At 43.9% G+C, this 21,683-nt stretch overlaps 2 protein-coding genes across 3 annotated transcripts; one reads left to right on the top strand and one right to left on the bottom strand.

Annotated features, from left to right (window-relative positions):
- Positions 1-12: 12 nt before the first annotated feature.
- MMACHC (metabolism of cobalamin associated C) lies at positions 13-4,976 on the top strand. Of its 2 annotated transcripts, XM_043876003.1 has the most exons (4): positions 74-210; positions 2,210-2,404; positions 3,086-3,238; positions 4,168-4,976. In XM_043876003.1, the coding sequence occupies exons 1-4, from the start codon at positions 130-132 to the stop codon at positions 4,579-4,581; spliced, it is 843 nt and encodes a 280-aa protein (XP_043731938.1). In that variant the 5' UTR covers positions 74-129; the 3' UTR covers positions 4,582-4,976. The 2 variants fall into 2 exon arrangements, with proteins under 2 accessions (XP_043731939.1, XP_043731938.1); XM_043876004.1 differs by lacking the exon at positions 3,086-3,238 and having other exon boundaries at positions 13-210.
- A 1,049-nt stretch (positions 4,977-6,025) lies between these two features.
- On the bottom strand, positions 6,026-16,728 carry PRDX1 (peroxiredoxin 1). The gene is made up of 6 exons (XM_043877532.1): positions 16,597-16,728; positions 14,815-14,931; positions 13,013-13,166; positions 12,173-12,295; positions 11,774-11,904; positions 6,026-6,347 (listed from the first exon to the last, which is right to left on the bottom strand). The coding sequence occupies exons 2-6, from the start codon at positions 14,918-14,920 to the stop codon at positions 6,262-6,264; spliced, it is 600 nt and encodes a 199-aa protein (XP_043733467.1). The 5' UTR covers positions 14,921-14,931; positions 16,597-16,728; the 3' UTR covers positions 6,026-6,261.
- Positions 16,729-21,683: the final 4,955 nt, after the last annotated feature.

The following is a 21,683-nucleotide window of genomic DNA, read 5'->3' as shown; positions in this document are numbered from 1 at the left end:
GGAGACCACACAGTCCCGCAGCTGATCCCCATAACTCTTGGGAAATGGAGTCCAAGCTGTCTCAAAGCGTGAAGTCCCGAGTAACCTTGAGACTCCATTCCCCAGCAGGCTCAGTGTGTAACGTGCACTATGGAGCCGCTAGTCGCAGAGCTGAAGCAGAAGATTGAGGACACGTTGTGCCCTTTTGGCTTCGAAGTTTACCCCTTCCAGGTTGGTTTATCCCTGCTGCGGTGCTAGGGCGAAGCGTATGGATGGCTTCGGTGCCACTGACGTGAGGCCCGTGGATTTTCTGATCTTTCTCGAGCTCCTCTGGCCGCGTGTCCGTTTGATTGTAGAGACAGGGCGCTTGGGCTAAACGGGTAGAGTAGCGTTGCAGGTTTGTTCTTTTGTTGTTGTTGTTCAGTTGCTCAGTCGTGTCCGACTCTTGGTGACCCCATGGACTGCAGCACGCCAGGTTTCCCTGCCCATCAACAACTCCCGGAGCTTGCTCAAACTCATGTCCGTTGAGTCGGTGATTGCCATCCAACCATCTCGTCCTCTGTCGTTCCCTTCTCCTCCTGCCTTCAGTCTTTCCCAACATCAGAGTCTTTCCAACGAGTCATCTCTTTTACTCTCATACAATGCTGCATTGATGAGTAGGGGACACCATGTGATCCAGTAACTTCGTGGTTTTGTCACCTAGGTAATTTAGAGGAGGAAGGGGATCTGTGGAGCCAGAGTCACTTTGGAAGCTTCCCGAAGGAGTTTAGGAGAGGGCAAGGTCTGGGAATGTTTGTATGGCTCATGAGCAAAGGGCATTCTGGATGTTGAACAAGCAAACAGTTGACTTAGTTGTTAGATCTACCTGCAAAAGGTTACATTCATGATGTTGCTAATCATCATTGTTGGGCAGGGTTTAGAAACTGTACACTTGCCTGACACAGAAGTCTGGCATCAGGACCTACCCTTATTCACGTAGGTCCATCTACCCCCACATCCAGTGCCCTCTGCACTGATCCCTGTGCTTTGTGCAGGGCTAAATCAACTCAACCTGAGCCTTTTGCCTGGTGCTTAGAGGCCACCCTTTCCACTGAGTGGTATGTAGCAATGCTGGGAGAGGATTATAGAGGAAGAGGTAGTTGGGTCTAGCCTGAGAGAGGCTTCCCTGGAAAAAATGGAGTTGAGCTATATATGAAAAGATAGATTGGAAGGAAGGAGGGTCATGTACATCTCAAATATCAGGAATAGCTTGAGTCAAGGTATGGAGATAATGGTGGATGGCAGGTGTGGGAGAGATTGGGGATACCTATCTGATATAATCAAGAAGACCTTGGTAGTAGGAGCTGTGGTATTGAACAGTGCCACTTACAACCCTGCCAGTCATCCTATGTTCCTACTTCTCTCACCTTCCCAGCACCACATACAGTCATGCACAGCAATCTTTAGGAATCTGTCTCCCAAATCTCACAGATCCATTTCCTTCCATTCAACCAATCTATGCTCTGGTTCAGCCCACTATTAGTCATTTGGATTTCTGCAATAAACTCCTTGCTGTCACTTTGCCTCTATTCCTTCCTCCACACTGCAGCCAGGTTGATCTAAAACTGATCATGTCAGTTTGCTTCTTAAATCTTCAATGGCTAACCCTTCACTATCAGCAAATTAAATCCATATTCCTTCAATTGGTATTCAAGGCCAGTCACAGTCTCATTCTTACTGCTCTCTCCAGCCTTCTCTCCCTCTGCACCCCTCCACAGATGCTACATTTCTATCAAACTAGGCCATTTGCTATTCTCCTAGTATGCTTTGCATTTTTTGCCTCTTTGTTTATGCTGGGACCTGTTTAAAACACACACCAGATTCTCCCTCTCCACATCAGCCTGTAAGTTACCTTCCCAGCCATCAAGACTCAGCTTCCAAGAAGCCTTTTCTAATTTCAGAGGACCTTCATTGGCCCTGTTATTGCACTAACCACAATACAATCAATTTCTTCTTTTATTTTTTTTTCAATTTCTTCTTTCTTAGTTGTTTATGAATCCTTTGCCTATTATAACTCTGTCAGATGAGTCTCCCACAAACACATGTCACACAGCATCAGGAGAATTTCATTGTTTGAACAAGAAGGAAGCTGGGCAAGATGCATGAAACCTTGAATGCCAGGCCAAGGTATGGGCCTGGCTAAGGCCTAAGTTGACCCTCTTGTGCGGCCTGAATTTTCTCTCTGTTCCAGGTGGCATGGTACAATGCACTCCTGCCTCCAGCCTTCCACCTGCCCCTGCCAGGACCCACACTGGCCTTCCTGGTACTCAGCACACCTGCCATGTTTGACCGGGCCCTCAAGCCCTTCCTGCAGAGCCACCACCTCCAACCACTGACTGACCCTGTGGACCAGTGTGTGGCCTACCACCTGGGCCGAGTTAGAGAGGTAAGCAAGGGTGGCTATAGCCTCACCCAGCTTCCAAACCTGCATCTGCTTCCAGTTCCTCTAAGCTCAGTATAGAATCTAGACCTACGGCAAGGAGCCACTTCCCCAGCAGAAGGGTATCCTAAAGTCAGCCTTGACATTGTGATCTCTCCCCATTCTGCCTTCTCATCTCAGGTTTAGCCAACCCCTCTAGCCAACCAGATCTGCAATGGATCGATCTCCCCCTTCACTGATGGGCAACTTGATGAGCAAACTTCCCTTGACCTCCAAGTGAAATAGGAATAAGCCCCAAAATTCTCCATGCATCTCTCACCTGTCTTTGCCCTAGACCTGGGAGCCTTATGGGGTCTTTTGAAGACAGAACAGGATCCCTGCACTACATACTTTACATGTATATATAAATACATACACATACACTGGGTCTCCCCAAAGCTGGACCATGTCTTCCTCTGCACTGGGCCTCTGGAGGGCAGAGCCGTAGCAGAGGTTTCTGAACAATCCTAAACAGAATTATCATTTTCTTCACACTAGAGCCTCCAATCCCACTCCAAGTTTAAGGTCATGTTTTCCCTTTAAACATGACTTCTAAGGACAGGGACATGTTAACACAACTGAAAGCTCTGTTGAACATGAGTATGATTCCTGTTGTGCTAAAAGTCTTCATCTTATCCTCTATCCCAGAGCTTCCCAGAGCTGCAGATAGAAGTCATCACTGACTACGAGGTACACCCCAACCGTCGCCCCAAGATCCTGGCCCAGACAGCAGCCCATGTAGCAGGGGCTGCTTACTACTACCAACGACAGGATGTGGACTCTGACCCTTGGGGGACCCAGGTCAGAGGGCAAGTATGAGCAAATAGGGGCTGAGAAAGAAAATGAAGTAAAAATCCCTCAAGATTTCAATTCCCAGGAATTCCCTGGTGGTCTAGTGGTTAGGATTCCAGGTTTTCACTGCCATGGTCCCGGTTCAGTCCGTGGTTAGAGAACTGAAATCCTGCTAACCATGTGGCGCCGCAAAAAAAGAAAAATTTCAAGTCCCATTCTTCTACCTTCCCTGGGTAAAGGAGCTGCTGGGCATAATCCAGGACAAGAGTGCACCATGGTCAATGATCCAGTTCCACGATTTCTTTTGTCTACTTGCAGACACATCAGGTCAGAGAAAGTGAAGTGTTAGTTGCTCAGTTGTGTCCAGCTCTTTGCTTTGCGATCCCATGGACAGTAGCCCACCAGGCTCCTGTACACAGAATTCTCTGGGCAAGAATACCCAGGGGATCTTCCCAATCCAACCCAGGGACTAAACCCATGTCTCCTTCACTGGCAGGCAGTTTACCATCTGAGCCACCAGGGATCAAGTTAGAGAACTATTCTCTTATTCTTTGTGACAGAATGGAGCAGGTAGAGCTGTGATTAAACCCACAGTGAGACTGGGAAGCTGAGGTTCAGTTTAAGGAAACTCTGCTTGGGGCCAGTGACTTCATGAAGAGTTAACGGAGTAGGGGAGCCCAGCCAAGACTAACAGAAGTTCACGCGTGTGTGTATGCAGCACAGCTTGTGGGATCTTAGTTCCCTGACCAAAGACAGAACCTGGGACCTTGGCAGTGACAGCGTGGAGTCCTAACCATTGGACCACCAGGAAATTCCCTGACAGGCTCACATGTAGAATCACTGTTGAATGAGAAATAAGTGAACTAGCCTGCACTGATGGTAGTTATTGGTGCCCATATGACCACCATGACCTTGCTTTCTTTTTACCCTCTCCCCAGCACATAGCAGGTGTGTGCATACATCCCAGGTTTGGGGGCTGGTTTGCCATCCGAGGGGTGGTGCTGCTGCGAGGAATAGAGGTGCCGAATCTGCCACCCACAAAGCCCCTTGACTGTGTACCCGCAAGAGCTGACCGCATCACCCTGCTTGAACGCTTCAATTTCCATTGGCGTGACTGGACTTACCGGGATGCTGTGACACCTCAGGAGCGCTATTCAGAAGAACAGAAGGTGTACTTTTCCACTCCTCCTGCCCAACGCTTGGCCTTACTGGGCTTGCCCCAGCCCTCAGAGGAGCCTAGCTCTCCATCCCAAGAGCTTCACTTCACTACACTGTTACCCAAGAAGCCTCAGAATCCCAGGAGAGGCTGGCTCAGCCCCACAGCTTCCCCACCTACATCCCCCGGTCCCTGATACCTTCCCTGCCTGTGGGATACTCATTTAGGGCATTGGCACCTGTTAAAGACTTTTACACTACTATTAATATTTTGCCAGGGGAGAAACTTATTTTGGGTATAAAGTAATTATTTTTGATTAAGAATTATAGTAGAGATCCTAAATGAAATGAAAATAACAAGGCTCAGGAAAGTTTGGTTAAGACAGAAGACCAACAACAACAAAAAAAGAAGACCAAGTAGATCCAGACCTCCCACCTGCCTTGGAATATGGGATTGCTACCTGTTACCATTTCTCTGCAGTGCTTCAAAATGCTACCTGTTGCAGGGCCTGAGGAGGGACTATCCCCTAAATAATAGTACCTGCTTCAGAGGGTTATCATGGTGACTGAATAAATGTGAAATTGCTTAGCATATAGTAAGCTGTTGTTGAAGGCCCTGGGAATCCTGCCCACAGGTAGGCTGGGCTAGTGTGTGTGTGTGGGGGGGGGGGGGGTGGTGTCTGGAAGGGCACATATTACTGAAGGATCTTCAGTTGTAAATCTGCCCTAGCCTTGGGCCCAGGAGAAATCCACCTTCCCCCCACTGACAACCCTCCCTCAGAACACACATACGAATGAGAACAGTTCAGTCGTGTCTAAATCTTTGCAACCCCATGGACCGCAGCATGCCAGGCTTCTCTGTCCATCACCAACTCCTGGACCTTACTCAAACTCATGTCCAAGTTGGTGATGCCATCCAACCATCTCATTCTCTTGTCATCCCCTTCTGCATTCACTCTTTCCCAGGATCAGGAAAAGATAGGGCTTCCCTGATAGCTCAGTTTGTAAAGAATCCACCTGCAATGCAGGAGACCCCAGTTCGATTCCTGGGTTGGGAAGATGCACTGAAGAAGGAGGAAAAGCTACCCTCTCCAGTTTTCTGGCCTGGAGAACTCCATGGACTATATAGTCCATGTGGTTGGAAAGAGTTGGACAGGACTGAGCGACTTTCACTTTCATGAGAACAAGAACTACCCTTAAATCAAGGCTGGAAACCCAGGGAAGCCAAGAGGTGCTCACCACTGTGCTTCTGACACAGAAAGCCAGCCCTGTGTTTGCCTCCCCCTTTCAGTTCCAAAGATACCTAAAGCCTGTAACTCTGTAATCTTAGACAGACACAGTACCAGGCATTTATCCAGGTTTTCATGCAGCCCTCGTAGTACTGGAAATGTCAAGAACCTCACTGCAACCCAGCCTACAGCATAAACTGCAGCACCTTGGCTGATACTGTAGCAGGTCTTGTTCTTTTCCCTGTTGTCTATGTACATTTTCCCTCAATATCATTTCACGATTCTGAGGCAGCTCTTGCACCTCATTTTCTCCCCAAGCAGGAAAGCAGAGTAAATTCCTCTTAAAATCAAAGGCTAATGCTACCACCCGCCCCACCCCCACCCCCGCCCAACCAATGAAGATTCAACAAGGTCTCATTTCAAATTTAATAAAACTACAAAAGATCAAAAGTGATACCCCCTTACTGTATACATCAGTTGGCCGTCCAGAGGAAGAAAGGCTGGCCTCCCCAACCCCTGCAGGAAAGGCCTGTCCTGTCCCACAGACATCCTGGCGGAGTGTAAAATGGTTTTATGCATGACAGTAGGACAAAAGAGGTTTTGTTTTCAAGGCTGCCTACTGCAGCCTGGCCCTAAAATGGCCCATGCTCACTTCTGCTTAGAGAAATATTCTTTGCTCTTCTGGACATCAGGCTTGATGGTATCACTGCCAGGCTTCCAGCCAGCTGGGCACACTGCAAGAGAAAGGGAACTGATTAATAACCGGATCAGTAGTGAGCTCCACCCTCCTAAGGACAACTGGATGCCTCAAAACCAAATCTGAGCCCTAAAGGGCTTCAACATTCAGGTACCAGGAGGCCTACCCTCCAGTCAGATCAATTCAGCCTTTTAGTACAAGACTAAGTAATCCTCACCATAAGGCTCAATTACTATACTTTAATTTTCATGCAGTAACTGAAATTTAAAGAAATTAACAGCTTCAACTTTATGCTGTTCTAAAAACAATCTATCTAAACCATGTATGGCAAAATATTTGAGATTTTGTTAACAGTGGGTAGTAAGTAAATGGGTACTCATGTGCTCTCTGTAATTTTATGTATGCTTCAAAAATGCATCTTTTGAAAAACAGGCTTCAAAAGATGGTTCTGAAACAGCTGAACTTCCACATGTACAATGATGCTGGACATCTATTCATACCATATACAAGAAATTTACTTAAAAACAGATCAAAAATCTAAGAGCTAAAACCATAAATTCTTTTTTAATTAAAGGATAATTGCAAAAAAAAAAAAAAAAGGATAATTGCTTTACAGAACTGTTTTCTGTCAAACTCAACATGAATCAACCGTAGGTATACATATGTGCCCTCCCTCCCACCTCCCTCCCCATCCCACCCCTCTAGGTTGATACAGAGTTCCCTGAGACATACAGCAAATTCCCATTTGCTATCTAATTTACATATGGTAATATAAGTTTCCATGTTACTCTCTCCATACATCTCACCCTCTCCTCCCTTCTCCCCATGTTCGTAAGTCTGTTCTCTATGTCTTATATAAATTCTTCAGTACCATCTTTCTAGATTCCATATATATACATGTTTGTATACAATATTTATATTTCTCTTTCTGACTTCACTTTGTATAAAGGGATCTAGGTTCATCCAAAAATCCATAAATTCTTTGAAGACAACCCACAGAATGGGAGAAAATATTTATAAATCATATCTAATGAGGGATTAATAGCCAAAATTAAATCCAAACTCCCACAACTCAACAACAAAAAGACAATTCAAAAATGAGCAAAGGACTTGAAAATAGATGTATCTCCAAAGATATATAAATGGTCAATAAACACATGAAAATATGCTATTACCAGTCGTTAGGGAAATACAAATCAAAACCACAATGAGATACCACTTCATATTCCCTAAGATGGCTATAGTTTAAAAAAAAAAGACGGAAAGTAAATACTGGGAAGGATATAAAGAACCCTTGGTATTGTTAGTGGGGATGTAAAATGGTATAGGTGCCATGGGAAAGTCTGAAAATTCCTCAAAAATCTCAACACAGAATTACCATAGGACCCAGAAATTCTACTCCTATGTATATATTCAAAGTAACTAGAAACAAGGATTCATATATATTCACTAATATTTTAGCAACATTATTCACAATAGCCAAAAGGTGGAAAAAACCTGTTAACAGACAAAATGTAGTATACACAGGAAAAGTGAAAATTGTTCAGTTGTGTCCAACTCCTTGCAATTCCATGGATTGTAGCCCGACAGGCTACTCTGTCCATGGGATTCTCTAGGCAAGAATACTGGAGGGGGTTGCTCCACCCCTTTCCAGGGGATCTTTCCCACCCAGGGATTGAACCTGGGTTTCCTGCACTGCAGGCAGATTCTTTCCTGTCTCAGCCACCAAGAAGTATACATATAAAATGAAATATTATTCAGCCTTTAAAAAGAATGATGTTCTTATACATACTACAGCCTGGATAAACTTTTGAGAACCTTAAAAACATTATGCCAAGTGAAAGAAACCAGACACAAATGGATAAACACTGTATGATTTCACTCATATAAGATATTAAAAATAGGTAAATTCATAGATGCAGAAAGTTGAACAGATGTTACAAAAGGCTGGAGGGAAAGGGGAATGGTGAGTTATTTCTTCCTGGTTACTACTACTACTGCTTGTTTGCTGCTGCTGCTAAGTCGCTTCAATCGTGTCCGATTCTGTGCGACCCTGGAATTCTCCAGGCAAAAACACTGGAGTGGGCTGCCATTTCCTTCTCCAATGCATGAAAGTGAAAAGTGAAAGTGAAGCCGCTCAGCCGTGTCTGACTCTTCGCGACCCCATGGACTGCAGCCTACCAGGCTCCTCTGCCCATGGGATTTTCCAGTCAAGTGTCTGGAGTGGGGTGCCATTGCCTTTTCCAACTGCTTGTTTGGGATGATGAAAAAGTCTGAGAAATAGTGATAGATATACAACACTGATGTAACTAGTGCCACTGAGTTAAACGCTTAAAAAGGTAAATTATATCATATATAACCACAGTAAAAACTGACCAAAAAAAAAAAAAACTGACTTACCCACCCCCAGAACCCAAGAAAAAAACACAAGCTAAAAAATGACAAAGTTAGGACTGTGTAAACCCTAACACTAAGCTGCTGCTTCTATCAGCTGGCTCTTCAGAGATATGAAAGCAGCAGTTTGCCTTCTCAGTGTTCCTTAACTCTGCCAAACAAGAATGCCTGAAACACAAAGGGGCAGGACACCGCCACAAGGTCCTGCTTGTTTAAGTCATTGCCTTCTATACCTTGGTAAGCAAAAGGTCTGAGTTTGAATCTCTCAAACACTTTATGCAGAAAAGTATAACCTTCAGTCTTTCCTATGATCCTGAGTGAGCAATGCTCCTTGGGAAAACCTGAGGAAAGTGAGATAGGGGGAGCGATCTCTGATATTCCACTCTTCACCTGTTGTTTTGTCTTGCAGGAGACATGTAGTCACCAAAGTCCAGTAACAAAGCAGCAAAAGTCTCACTTTCTCCAGTGAGAGAAGCGAAGCCCTTTTCTCCCCTTGGATGTCATAGCCTCAGAGGTCAGACACTACAAACAGCCGTCTGGGAACAAGGTATGGATGCACTTAGCTGCTTTACAAAATCTCCATTTGATCCTTACATAGTCAGTCATTCCCTTTAGTGCCACCAAAGGGTTAGAGCACAGGTCATAAGTATAAACAAGCATCTGAGAATAAAGAGCAGCATAAAATCAGAGACCAGACCCAGCAGTTTACCACCAGGGAAACCAAAGATTCTTCTGTCCTGGAAGAAAACACAGCTTTAGAAGAGCCCAATTACACGACACAAAGATAGGAGGAATAATGAGCCAGAAAGAATAACCTTGACAACTTAGTATCCTTGCACTAAGGTCTCTTGGCACTTAAGACTGTACCAATAATCAATGACAGGAAAGAAAGATCCACACTTGGACTCATACACAACAGTGCTGGATTTTTAGAATTAATATGAAGCTCAGCACAACTGGCTGAGTCCCACATCTACCAGCTTTCAATAGAAGCTGAAGTACAACTCTCCCCAACACAGAAGGCTCTAAACAATGCCTTTCTCAGCATTTTAAATTATGTAAAAAAAAAAGGAGGGCTTTGAATTTTGATCCCAGTTCTACCATTAACTGAATACATGCAGTGTTTCGATAGTGGTTTATTGGTCCTAAAAACAGGAACACAGGGGCTTCCCTGGTGATTCAGTGGTGAAGAATTCACCTGCCAACACAGGAGACATTTCCACCCCTGATCCGCGAAGATCCCACATGTCACAGAACAACTAAGCCCGCGCACCCCAACCACTGAGTTTTAGAGCCCAGGAGCCACAGCTACTGAAGCCTGCGTGCCCAAGAGCCCGCAGCCCACGAGAGAAGCTCCCATGAGAAGCCCTCACACAGCACCTAGAGAGGAGCCCCCACTCGCAACTAGAGAAAAGCCCAAGTAGCAATGAAGACCCAAGAGACAAAAATAAATTTTTAAAAATTTAATTTTTGAAAAATGTAAAAAAATAGGAACTTAGAATTTAAGTAAAATAATTTCTTTTTAGTATTGTCAGTTCACCCCTTTCTCTGCTAAAATGTAATACAGGTTCACTCAAAGATCCCCCCCAAAAAGTGTAAATTCAAGATAAAAGACATTTTAAAGAAAAATAGGAACATAGGATATACAAATATCAGATCATTATGTTGTACACCTGAAACTAACACATATCTCAATTTTAAAAACAGGACTGTAGGATTATTTGTCAAATAACACGACAGCACGTCATATAGAGTGCTTGATATCCACAGGCTCTCAAACACTAACTATCATAAGCCATTAAAGACTGCACACAGAAAGCTGTGCTTGTTTTAGTGGGATGCAAAGCAGCAGAGAACAACAAGAGTGTGAAGAAGCAAGCTTCACAACTCATGAAAGCTTGGGTTCAAGAGTCTATCCCAGTAAAAATTAATTAAAAAAAAAAAGTCTATACTATATATGCAAGGGAAAGTCCAATATTCTCCACCAGAGGGCAGTCTCAGCAGCTGTCTGCTTCAATCCAGAGCAAAGCCTACACAAACTTCTGCAAATGGTGCCTTCTGATTCCCATTACCTACTAGCCTTCCACTCCAGCCAAACTAGCACTTTTGGGTCCCCCAAACACCACTAATCCAGACTCTTAACTTCCACCTCCTGTAACTCATAAGATCAGAGCTGAACAGTAGCAGTGATCACAACTATTTTATATCCTCAATTACATTAAGCTGGGGTGGCTGGGCGGGGTTCAAGATCCCCTTCCCCTACATATCCAGCACTTGTAGCAGACTGAGGAGCTGTTCTTAAAACTAAACTCTTAGTTGGAATAAGGTGGTCTCATTACAAGCAACAACTCCACTGGGTGAAAGTGGGGAGTTTTCAGAAGCTACAGTCTTATAAACTGAGAGGCTGGGAGCAAGCAGTTCAGGACTTACTTTATCAAAAACACTTCAATGAGATTATTTCAGATGAGAAGGACCAGAGCAGTAAGAAAGACCTACACTCTAGTGAATGCTAGACAAAAACCATAAATTCAATCTTCTCAGTCATGTTTAGATTCATGACTCACAAAATCATCTTTAATCCTGAAAACAAGGACCTTGAGATTTCATCTCAAACCCTCTTGCCCTAACCCCTCCTCAAAAAAAAATTTTTTTTCCAAAAAAATTTTTATATTGAGCATTTATACAATTTTGTATTTGGTGACTATAATTCTTTTTTTATATATATAATTCTTATAGATACAAAAAACACCCTGCACAACAGAATGAATTTTTAAAAGACAAAAATGTTAACACCTATGAGATCCTCCTACACTTTAACAAGTTGAATCTGCATGCAGCAGTAATTCTAAATGAGCAGGGTAGAAGCTGGGAATATGCAGTTGGAACAAAAAGCCTTTATATTCTCCTCCCCAAGCTGTTCTATTACCTCACCCCCACAAACCACTATAATTCTGAGACTGCAATTTCTTAAAGAGACATAATAACCCTTTTCCTATCCGGTAGACTTTGTTCCCACCATCTTTCCCACCCTATCACTCCACTGTCCTGTCACCGGGCAAACTGGCTTACCTTCCCCATGTTTGTCAGTAAACTGGAAGGCCTGAACTAGTCTCAGTGTCTCATCCACAGAGCGGCCAACAGGAAGGTCGTTTATGGTGATCTGTCGAAGGATACCTTTATCATCAATAATAAAAAGTCCCCTGGAAGAAAATATTAAAGGTCTGAGAGACAGTACAGTTTTAGAAATTGCTGTTAGAGTAAATCAACAGAAACTGGCCTTCCGAACCTTAGGTCCTGCATGAAGAATGAAACCATTATGCCATACACCTTAAACTTACACAGTGATGTATATCAATTATTTCTCAGCAAAACAGGAAAAAAAAAAGAAATAAGAAAAGTCTCCACAGATCACAGCTCTACTTATAAAAGATCTTCAGCCAATCAGCCAGTTTCCTGGTGTATATATACCTGAATGAGATGCCTTCATCGGCCTTTAAGACCCCATAGTCCTGAGCAATGGTGCGCTTGGGGTCTGATATCAAGGGAATGTTCATGGGTCCCAGTCCTCCTTGTTTCTTGGGTGTGTTGATCCTAAAGTAAAAAAACACACATGCAATCACACTCATTCAAATTCTTCTATAATAAAAGCATTCACTATATCTATCCCACCCCAACATTGCTAATCTAACTCCCCAGAAAACTTTTCAAGTTTTTTCCAGCAGTAAATGGTGGTTTAGTCGCTAAGTTGTGTCCGACTCTTGCGACTCTATGGACTATAGCCTGCCAGGCTCCTCTGTCCATGGGATATTCCAGGCAAGAATACTGCCATTTCCTTCTCCAGGGGATCTTCCCAACCCAGGAATCGAATCCGGGTGTCCCACATTGCAAGCAGATTCTTTACCGACTAAGCTATGAGGGAAGCCCAGTAGTAAATGCCTGAGACCAATTAAAGTCACCAGGGTACATTCAGCTGCAACCCAAGCTGCTTTTCCTCTACTGCTAAGTTATAAAAGCAACAAAAGGAAGTCAGAGCATTTGCACTCCTTCCATGAGGAGCCAGAAGTCAATATTTGAAAAAGTCCATTGCCAAAGCCTCCGGGTTCCAGTTGCTGCTTACAAGTTCCTATGCCTGGACTTCCCTGGTAGTCCAGTGATTAAGACTTCTATCGCGCTTCCACTGCATAAGACACAGGTTTGCTCCCTGGCTGGAGAACTAAGATCCCACATGCCACACAGCACAGCTACAAAAAAAAAAATCCATAATAATTTTCTAAAATAAGCCCATGCCAAATGGACCAAGAGATTTACCATGCCAGGTGACAGAAGTGAGAATCCACAGAAGCACCAATTACTTGGCAGTTGAGTTTCTTAAATTCTTCTGCCCGATCACTGAAAGCAATGATCTCCGTGGGGCACACAAAGGTGAAGTCAAGAGGGTAAAAGAAGAACACAACATATTTTCCTGAAAAAAAAAAAAAATGCCCAAGTTACCCTTTGAAATAGATTTCCTTGCTTTGCAGAGAATGTAAACCTAAAGACATTTTCCTATGGGAAAAATGAAGCCTTTTTAAACTGATGGCAGACAACTGTTAAAACACCAAGATGCTCAACACAGCTACTGTAGAACCTCGGCCATAAGAACAAGTTCTTCCAATTTCCATGCTTTATTTTCCTTCTTCCATGTTAGCTGCCAACTACAGATAAGCACTGTTTGGTCTAATCTTGATCTTCTCTGGGTAGTTAAAATTAACATAAAACACCAAGTTCTTCAGTGAAGAAAAGAAAAACCAAAATTGCAATCATCTACTGCCAACACTCATATAATCAGTGCCCAGAAAGAGCTGAATTGCTGGATACTCTGCCACAAGGCAACAAGACCAACAAGACAAAGTCAGAGCCTTGGCTATTTTTCCACAGTGAACCACAGTAACATGATAGGTAAGGTCTAAGTGATCACCTAAATCACCACAAACATGGTTCAAATAAGTCTGATAGGATGCACATGCAAAGAAAAAATTTCTAAGACAAAAGTTCCCAAAATTCTCCTGGTAGGTAATAGGATTTCTAGTTGGAATTTTATGAAAGTCATTCTGATTACCAATTGAAGTAGATCTTCAACCTGTAAAGCAGTCTCTCACCAACAATTCCAAATATTCACATTTCCAGATACCAGCAATGTTTCAAAATCAAAATAAGCTGGTCCTTTTGACATTCACTTCAACATTCCCCCAGGGTTTTGCTAACAAGCTTCAGCAGGTCAAGCCCAGGAGGGCACAGAGCAACTCTTCCTAAACCTCATGCCTTTACCCTTGGGCCAGGGTCACCTCCCTATGGTGCTACTTACTTTTGTTTGCCAGGAGGAGCTTCCCTCCATAGGGCCCCACTTATCTGCTCTCATTCCAACCAGTATGTATAATTTGTTAGGAAATCTCGTCATAGGTTTTACCCAAAAGCTAACTCTATGAAATGCTATATCACCAAGAAAGGTATACTTGACGCCTGAGTTCTTAGGTTTGCATTCTAGGAAATCCATATTTTGAACTGTCCCAGAATACCTTGCTATTCTAGGGCAGTAAAGTAAAAAAATCCTCATTAGTATTTGCCTGGTGTCTACATGAAACTACTTAACAGAAAGGAGAGTTGTTCCAATTGTGACATCAATTTTTCTCTGGGGGTAAAATGTCAAGGGAACATGCCTAAACCCTCAATCGTGACACACATTTTGTAAACTGAACAGTTTCACAGCTCCAAAGACTTGAGCTCTGAAGCTTTAAATTGTCCAAGGCTTTAAACTGAAACAAGATAATAAGTGTATCTCCAGTAAAATAACTGAGGAGCAATATTGGGAAGATAATTGAGATATTATGTCCAGATATAATGAAGTATGAACATGCCTTCTCCAGAAGTAGTTTGGACTTGGGAGATCTACCCTATGTTCACAGATGGTAATCACCACTTCAATTCAATAGGAAGGCAACAGCCTCTTATCCTAAAGACAAATGAAATGTAAAAATCATTTTACACTCAAACATGACAAGAGATACAGAGAGTGAACAAGCCCTCCCTAGATTGTAATGTAATTCCATGTTAATTAACCTAATTACTCTTACCTTTGTAGTCAGCTAGGCTGATATCCTTGAACTGCCCATCTGGCATAACAGCTGTTGCTTTGAACTGGGGGGCACGGTGCCCAATTTTGGCATTTCCTGAAGACATAGTGCTATCAGCTGGAAAAAATAAGAGAAAGTGAATTAGAAACAAGTCTTACTTTTCTAGATAACAACCTTCATCTATTTAAGAGACTCAGCTGGAGAAATTGTGCAGTGGTCTTGAGTATACACATAAACTTTTATAACAGTAAGAAGCATAAACTGAGCTTTCCAATTCTTCCAACAAAAATATTACACATCTCTGAATCTCAGCTCCGTTTTCATTTTTGAGTGGCAGGACTGTGCATTTGAGGTTTTTTAATTTTTATTGGAATATAGTTGATTTACAATGTTGTTTTCACTTTAAAATGGAAATTTCTTTATAAACTGAACTCTTCCTGTTCCTGAACCATCATCTGTTGCATTTTCTTGTGTACGTTTATTATACAAGTGTACACAGAGAGAAAAGGGTGGAAATTCTCAAACCTGGACCCAAACGTGCAATCCCATAAACACTAAGCACCCAAGCCCCAGAAGCTGCCACGATGCCCTTTCCCTGGACTGCGCCTCCATCTGCCTTCAGAACGTGGGAAGCACACTTTAATCTTTCTCTGGGTAGATTTCCCAAGACACACACCCTAAAGCCAATCCAACTTTTTAAGAGGCCAAGACCAAGATTATGGCATCTGCTCAATTTCAAAATTCTAAGTGTTGTGTTTAAAGCCCAGAAGTCCCTTCAAAAGTGAGTTTACCTAGGGACCAAGGTCCTGGAAAAATGTTAAGTAGAACAAGAGTCAATTTATTGCCAAAAAGCAATGTAACACTGGATTCACCCTGGTCAAGACCAAGGTAAGATTTAACCCAGTAAATCATCAGTTTGATAATCCCAAGAAGCTAACTTTTCAAGTCCCAAAATTCTTGGTTCATAATACTACAACCATAAAAAAGACTGAACAGAGACTGTGACAATTTTTTTTTAACCGCTTAACACCTTTAATAGCAAACCAAAAAACCCAACCAAACACAGGAGGTGACCCTAATATACATGTCCTCCTTATTCAAACCTGCTTTTCCAGGGGATCCCCACGTCCACTAAAGCACGACCAAGCGCGGGGGCGGGGCGGCTGCTGGATTTCCACCGGGTGTGTCCCCTTCAGGAACTCGCCCCTTGAACGTCCTTGGTGAAAGCCACTCCCCCAAAACCCACTTCTGGGACCCTCCCTGCACTGCCATCATCAGCCCCAGCCTAACACCTCAGAAAGGTCCAGCAGAAGAGTGCTCAGTCTTCACCGAGGGCATTTAGAATCACTACAAATCCCATTCTGCAGATGGAAAAATAAAGACGAAGAACGGAATCTTAGTAACTTTCCACACCTGAAGACCGGGAACAGCCTCTCCCTCTACTACACGACCGACGGCTAGCCCTCAGTTCCTGATCAGTTTGCAGATTCACTCGAGAAATTTCCCTTACCCGCCCGTCAGGGGACTCCATCACCACCAACCCGCCCAGACGCCACGCCAAGCCAATCAGCGCTTTCTGCTTGTGTTGCTGGGGGTAGGGGAGACTCAAGCTGCCGTTAGCCTCTGGTTTCAGCCTCGTCCCCGCACCCAAAGGAGCCCCACACGAGGGCCGCTTCGCCTGGCCGCCTTCTTTGTCCGAGGAGCCCAGCTGAGTTCGGCGGACCCCGATGAGAAGACGGAAAAGATGCCGGGCGGGGCGTGGGGCGCTGCCCTCATACTCACCAATTCCACAGAAAGACGACCGATGCCAGCGAGGAAGAAGACACGCGAAGCGTGCGCGGGACCCTGCCTTTATAGCCTGTAAGGCTCTCGCGAGAGTCAGGGCGGGCCGGGGGTGCGGACGGGGGAATGGGGAGGGGGATCTGGCCGGAGCACCGCCCCGACCCAACGTGCCCCGCCAGGATGACTCAGCGCTTTCCCTCACTGGGGGCGGGCTCCCGCCCTTAGAGTACGAATCCCCCTTCCCGCCGCCGACGGTTGAGGTCGGAGTTTGAGGCGTTCTTTCAATCATTACAGAACACGAACGCCTCCTCCTTGTTCGTAAGGCCCAAACCAGGGTGCGGGCCCTTGCTGCTGCTCACGGAAGACTACGTCTAGCCAAACCCTGAAGAGAACGATCTCTTCAAGTAGTTCTGAAATATTCCGCCCCTATTTCCGCAGCCTCTGCTCTAGTGCTGATCCTCCGTAACCCTCATTATTTAGACAGCCTCCCTTGTTCTTCCTTAGAACAGGGTTGTTGCGTTCCAGCTCCCCTGCATGAGTTCCTATCCCATCTATTCCACTGCGGCTGGAGGAAATTTTCTGAAATCTGATCTCATTCATTCACCTCTCTGATTTGTGGTTCATAGAAACTGGGACTCTGTCTTCCTCTGTTAAAACTCTTGTTTTATGTGTGGCATTCAGGCAAGAGTCTTAATCAATTAGCCTTACTTTTCTCGCCTGTAGAATGGGAATACTATGAATTCTTTGTTGAGATCATCTCTAGCTTATTTAGCAATTCTCACACATTAAAAGTGTTAGCTGTTGTTATTAGTGTAACTCTTCTTGCTCCTCTGTTGTAACACCTAGGACAGAGAGTAACTGAAACCTCGGGCTTTTGTTCGAACATGCAGAACCTGTTCTCTCCTATTTGGCCTGCAGAAAACGTGTCAGCTGAAGCATTACCTTCTGACTTCCACTGATCCTCAATTCATTCCATCCTTTCTGCCCAAACAGTAGCCTGCTTGGTCACAACCATCTCTGCGTCCTCAAGTCACAACATAGCACTGGATATAAAATAAAGAATGTTGGATACATATGTTAGTTAGAATAGGAAACAGGAGACCAGAATGGCGGTGGCTAAAAGACAAGGAAGGGAAAAGCCCGCGAAAATAGAACAAAGGAAGGCCTAGGGCTGGAGTGAGGACCTCAGGTAGAACAAACAGCACTCCTGGCTAGCCCGGTTTACATAGGGCAGGCCCAGGGGGAGGAAAAAACAGAACACAGAGTACTGTGCTCCCCTTTCTGCCCACAGCCCCCAATACCCTGTTTCCTTTGGACCTTTATAGCAAGATAAAAAGTAGGAAAATGCTGTGTCATTCTGGTTGAGCATCTCAAAATGTTTTGGCATTTATCATCCTACTGCACAACAGTAGTGATTTTATTTCCCCTTTTTTTCCTTCTCTGCCTGAGAGGAACAGTTATTTGGCCATTACTCATGTCCTTCTATTTTTATTTTTAATTGGTCACAGCCATCCATTACTGTGCTCAATCAAATTTTATTCTTTTTTTAATATCGTTAATATTTTCATTTATTTATTTCTTTTTAGTTGTGCTGAGTCTTTGGTGCTGTGCCAGCTTTCTTTACTGGCTATGGGGAAGGGGGTTGCTACTCTTTGTTGTGGTGAATGGGCTTCTTATTGAGTTGGTTTCTCATGTTGCAAGCACAGGCTCTAGGCATGCAGAGTTCAGTAGTTACTGGCGCATGGGCTCAGTTGCCTTTTAGCATGTGGGATCTTCCTAGACCAGGGAAGATCCATAATTGAATCCATGTCCCCTGCATTGGCAGGCAGACTCTTATCGACTGTGCCACCAGGGAAGCCCCTCATTTACTTCTTGAGGGTTCAGGGGAAAACAGACATTCAGAGTTTAGTGTTTTTGTGTAATCAGTCACTAAGTCGTGTCCCACTCTTTTGTGACCCCATGGACTGTCGCCCACCAGGCTCTTCTGTCCACTCTTCTGTCCATGGGAATTTCCCAAGCAAGAATACTAGAGTGGGTTGCTGTTTCCTTCTCCGGGGGATCTTCCTGACTCGGATCAAACTTGTGAATCCTGCATTAGCCTCAGAGCTTAATAGTGGATGGTTATTGCTGTTAAACCAACAACACACAGTCCTACTTCACCCAGAAGAAAATTACCATTTATTGTGTCTACCATGTGTCAGGCCCTGGGCTGGGCACTTATCTTATTTAAAAATCAAGACTTATCCTGGCCCAGGGAAATATTAATATCCAGTTCTGGTGGGAATATAAAAAAAGGAAATAGCAGGACAGTTCTAACAAGAGAAGAACTCTATTGACTGCCTGTGTAATTAAGTGATGGTAGAGTCTCTTTCCTCAAAGGACTGTAAAGATTTTGGAAATGGGGGCAGGGAAACTTTATCCTTCTACGGGACCCTTGTCCTCCCTGTTCACCAGTAGTTCTGGGAAGGATTTTATGTTTTATTTATATTTGTAGTACCAGAACCCCTCATGCTAACTGGCCTAGGAGATGTGCTTAATTAATTTCGGAAAGCACCGCAGATTTTTGAGATGTGGAGTTGACTTACTTGAACTACATTTTAAGATGATGATTCTAGCAGTTGTGTAATGGATGAACACAATGACTAGGAGACAAGAGACCAACTGAGAGGCTATTGCAATATTCCAAGTAAGAGAAGTCTCACAGGGACTCCCCTACTGGTCCAGTAGCTAAGAATCTGCCTTTCAACGCAGGGGGCACAGGTTCGATCCCTGGTTGGGGAACTAGGATCCCACAGCAATCATAACTAGTAATGAGGGGCAACACTGTTAGCAACTAAGTGCTCGAGCCACGTCAAAGATCCCAAGTGCTGCCTCTAAGACAGAATGCAGCCATATCTAACTAAATAAATAAATATTTTTTAAAAGAAAAAGAGAAGTCTCATAACTAATGACATTGGCAGCAGGAAGGGAAGAAGAAGAGAAAGTATATTTATACAGGCTTTTGGATTACTTGCATTTAGGGTGAGAGGAAAGAGGAGGTTCAGTCTGAGTCCTTGGTTTCATAGGAAACACATAGGAGGAGACAATTTTAGGTTAAAAATAGTGATAAACATTTATTGAGTACTACCTGTTTTATAGATGAGATGCCTGATACCCAAAGAAGTTAAGTAAATTGTCTAAAGTCACAGCTAAGTGGTGTTGGAGCCAGATGCCATCCAGGCCAGCAGAGCCATCATGTTGCACATGAGGCAGATGTAACATTTATATAGACCACATAGACCATAATGTGAATGGTGCCCCCTGGAGATGTGCCTTACAGTGGTTTAGCCAGGCTGACTCTGGAGTCTACCTTATTACTGACTCCTCTCTTAAAGGAGACAATAATCAGTTTGGTTTGAGGCAAACAGCACTGAGATGCTCACAAGACAGCCAGGTAGAATTATCCAGAGTTGCCGTTTGGAGATGAACATTTGAACATTTCCTATTTATAGGAGGCCTATTCTCTACTAGGTAACAGACATGCAAAGATATTCAAAACACCATCTATTGAGGTGTTTTGAAGAATCATTAAAGAGTTAGCTAGAGCTTCCCTCCCTGGTGGTTCAGTGGTTGAGAATCTGTCTGCCAATGCAGAGGACACAGGTTCCATCCCAGGTCTGGGAAGATCCTACATGCTGCAGGACAACTAAGCCAATGCACACAGCTACTGAGCCGCACTCTAGAGCCTGTGAAATGAAACTACTGAAGTCCACACACACTAGAGCCCATGCTTTGCAATAAAAAAAAGCCACCGCAATGAGACACCTACACACCACAACTAGAAAGTAGCCCCCACTTGCTGCAACTGGAAAAAGCCCTTGTACAGCAACAAAGACCCAGCACAACCAAAGATAAATAAATGAATAAAAATAACTTTTTAAAAAAAGAGTTAGCTAAGGAGAAGGAGTTAGCTAAGATCCAACCAGTCCATTCTAAAGGAGATCAGTCCTGAGTGTTCATTGGAAGGACTGATGCTGAAGCTGAAATTCCAATACTTTGGCCACCTGATGCAAAGAGCTGACTCTTTTGAAAAGACCCTGATGCTGGGAAAGATTGAAGGTGGGAGGAGAAGGGGACAACAGAGAATGAGATGGTTGAATGGCATCACCGACTCAATGGACCTGAGTTTGAGCAAGCTCCGGGAGTTGGTGATGGACAGGGAGGCATGGCGTGCTGCAGTCCATGGGGTCACAAATAATCGGACATGATTGAGCAACTGAACTGAACTGAACTGAACTAAAGGAGAAGAAAAGTGTGGAATGAGTTCCAGGCAGAGAAAACAGCAAAAGAAGTGGAAAACAATATGTTTGGGGAAGCACAAAAAGTTGAATATTAGTAATATGTAAATGCGGAAGTCTAGAATGTAGAGACTAAGAACACAGAGATTCTTTATGATGTACCCCATAAGCTAGGCTGAGGAGCTTGAATTTTATCCCAGGGGGCAAAATTGAATATGGAAGTATAGAAAGAAAGTAAGAGTTGTGAATAGGAGAATGACCACATCAGGCTGTATTATTTATCATTCTGGCAGCTGCAGCAAAAATAGATTTAGGGGACCAAGAGATAAAGGATAAGGGAGACCAAGAAGGAAGCTATAGCCATGACTGGGGGAAAGAGGTCAAGAGCCCGAGGGAAGACAGTAGTGCCAAGCGTGGAAAGATGGGGTCAGATGGCAGAGTTTGCAAGATCTGAGCATCAGTTACAAGAATTAAGAGAGAGGAAGGAGTCAAAGATGAGTCCCAGGGAAAATGGGTGAAGATGGTGCAATTCGGAAGAGATAATGAGTCTACTTTGGGACATGCTGAATTTGAGATTCCCGGAGGAGATGGACAGGGGGATGTTGGAAATGTAGAAACTTGAGTGTAAACCTGTGGAAAGGCAGGGACCCTGCCTATGCTGTTCAGCATATTATAACTCTAATACTTAGCAGCATGCTTCCAGGCACATGATAGGTACAGTAGATATTTGTTAAATGAATTAATGCATTACACTTTCTGGCATAATTTGTGATATCAAGGATATCTGAAACTGTAGGAGGAAAATGAAAT

The sequence above is a fragment of the Cervus elaphus genome, chromosome 20, assembly GCF_910594005.1.
Source record: "Cervus elaphus chromosome 20, mCerEla1.1, whole genome shotgun sequence".
Lineage (NCBI taxonomy): Eukaryota > Metazoa > Chordata > Mammalia > Artiodactyla > Cervidae > Cervus > Cervus elaphus.
Note: the sequence above shows the minus strand (reverse complement) of the source record. Positions and strands in the feature narration are given on the sequence as shown.

Bases quoted from the DNA above. Each gene is read 5' to 3' on its own strand.
- PRDX1 (XM_043877532.1), bottom strand. From the start codon at position 14,920: ATGTCTTCAGGAAATGCCAAAATTGGGCACCGTGCCCCCCAGTTCAAA. The intron at 13,167-14,814 runs GTAAGAGTAATT...TTTTTTTTTCAG, and splicing joins CAGCCTAGCTGACTACAAAG to GAAAATATGTTGTGTTCTTC. The intron at 12,296-13,012 runs GTAAATCTCTTG...TTTTTACTTTAG, and splicing joins CACTTCTGTCACCTGGCATG to GATCAACACACCCAAGAAAC.
- MMACHC (XM_043876003.1), top strand. From the start codon at position 130: ATGGAGCCGCTAGTCGCAGAGCTGAAGCAGAAGATTGAGGACACGTTG. The intron at 2,405-3,085 runs GTAAGCAAGGGT...CCTCTATCCCAG, and splicing joins ACCTGGGCCGAGTTAGAGAG to AGCTTCCCAGAGCTGCAGAT. The intron at 3,239-4,167 runs GTCAGAGGGCAA...CCCTCTCCCCAG, and splicing joins CTGACCCTTGGGGGACCCAG to CACATAGCAGGTGTGTGCAT.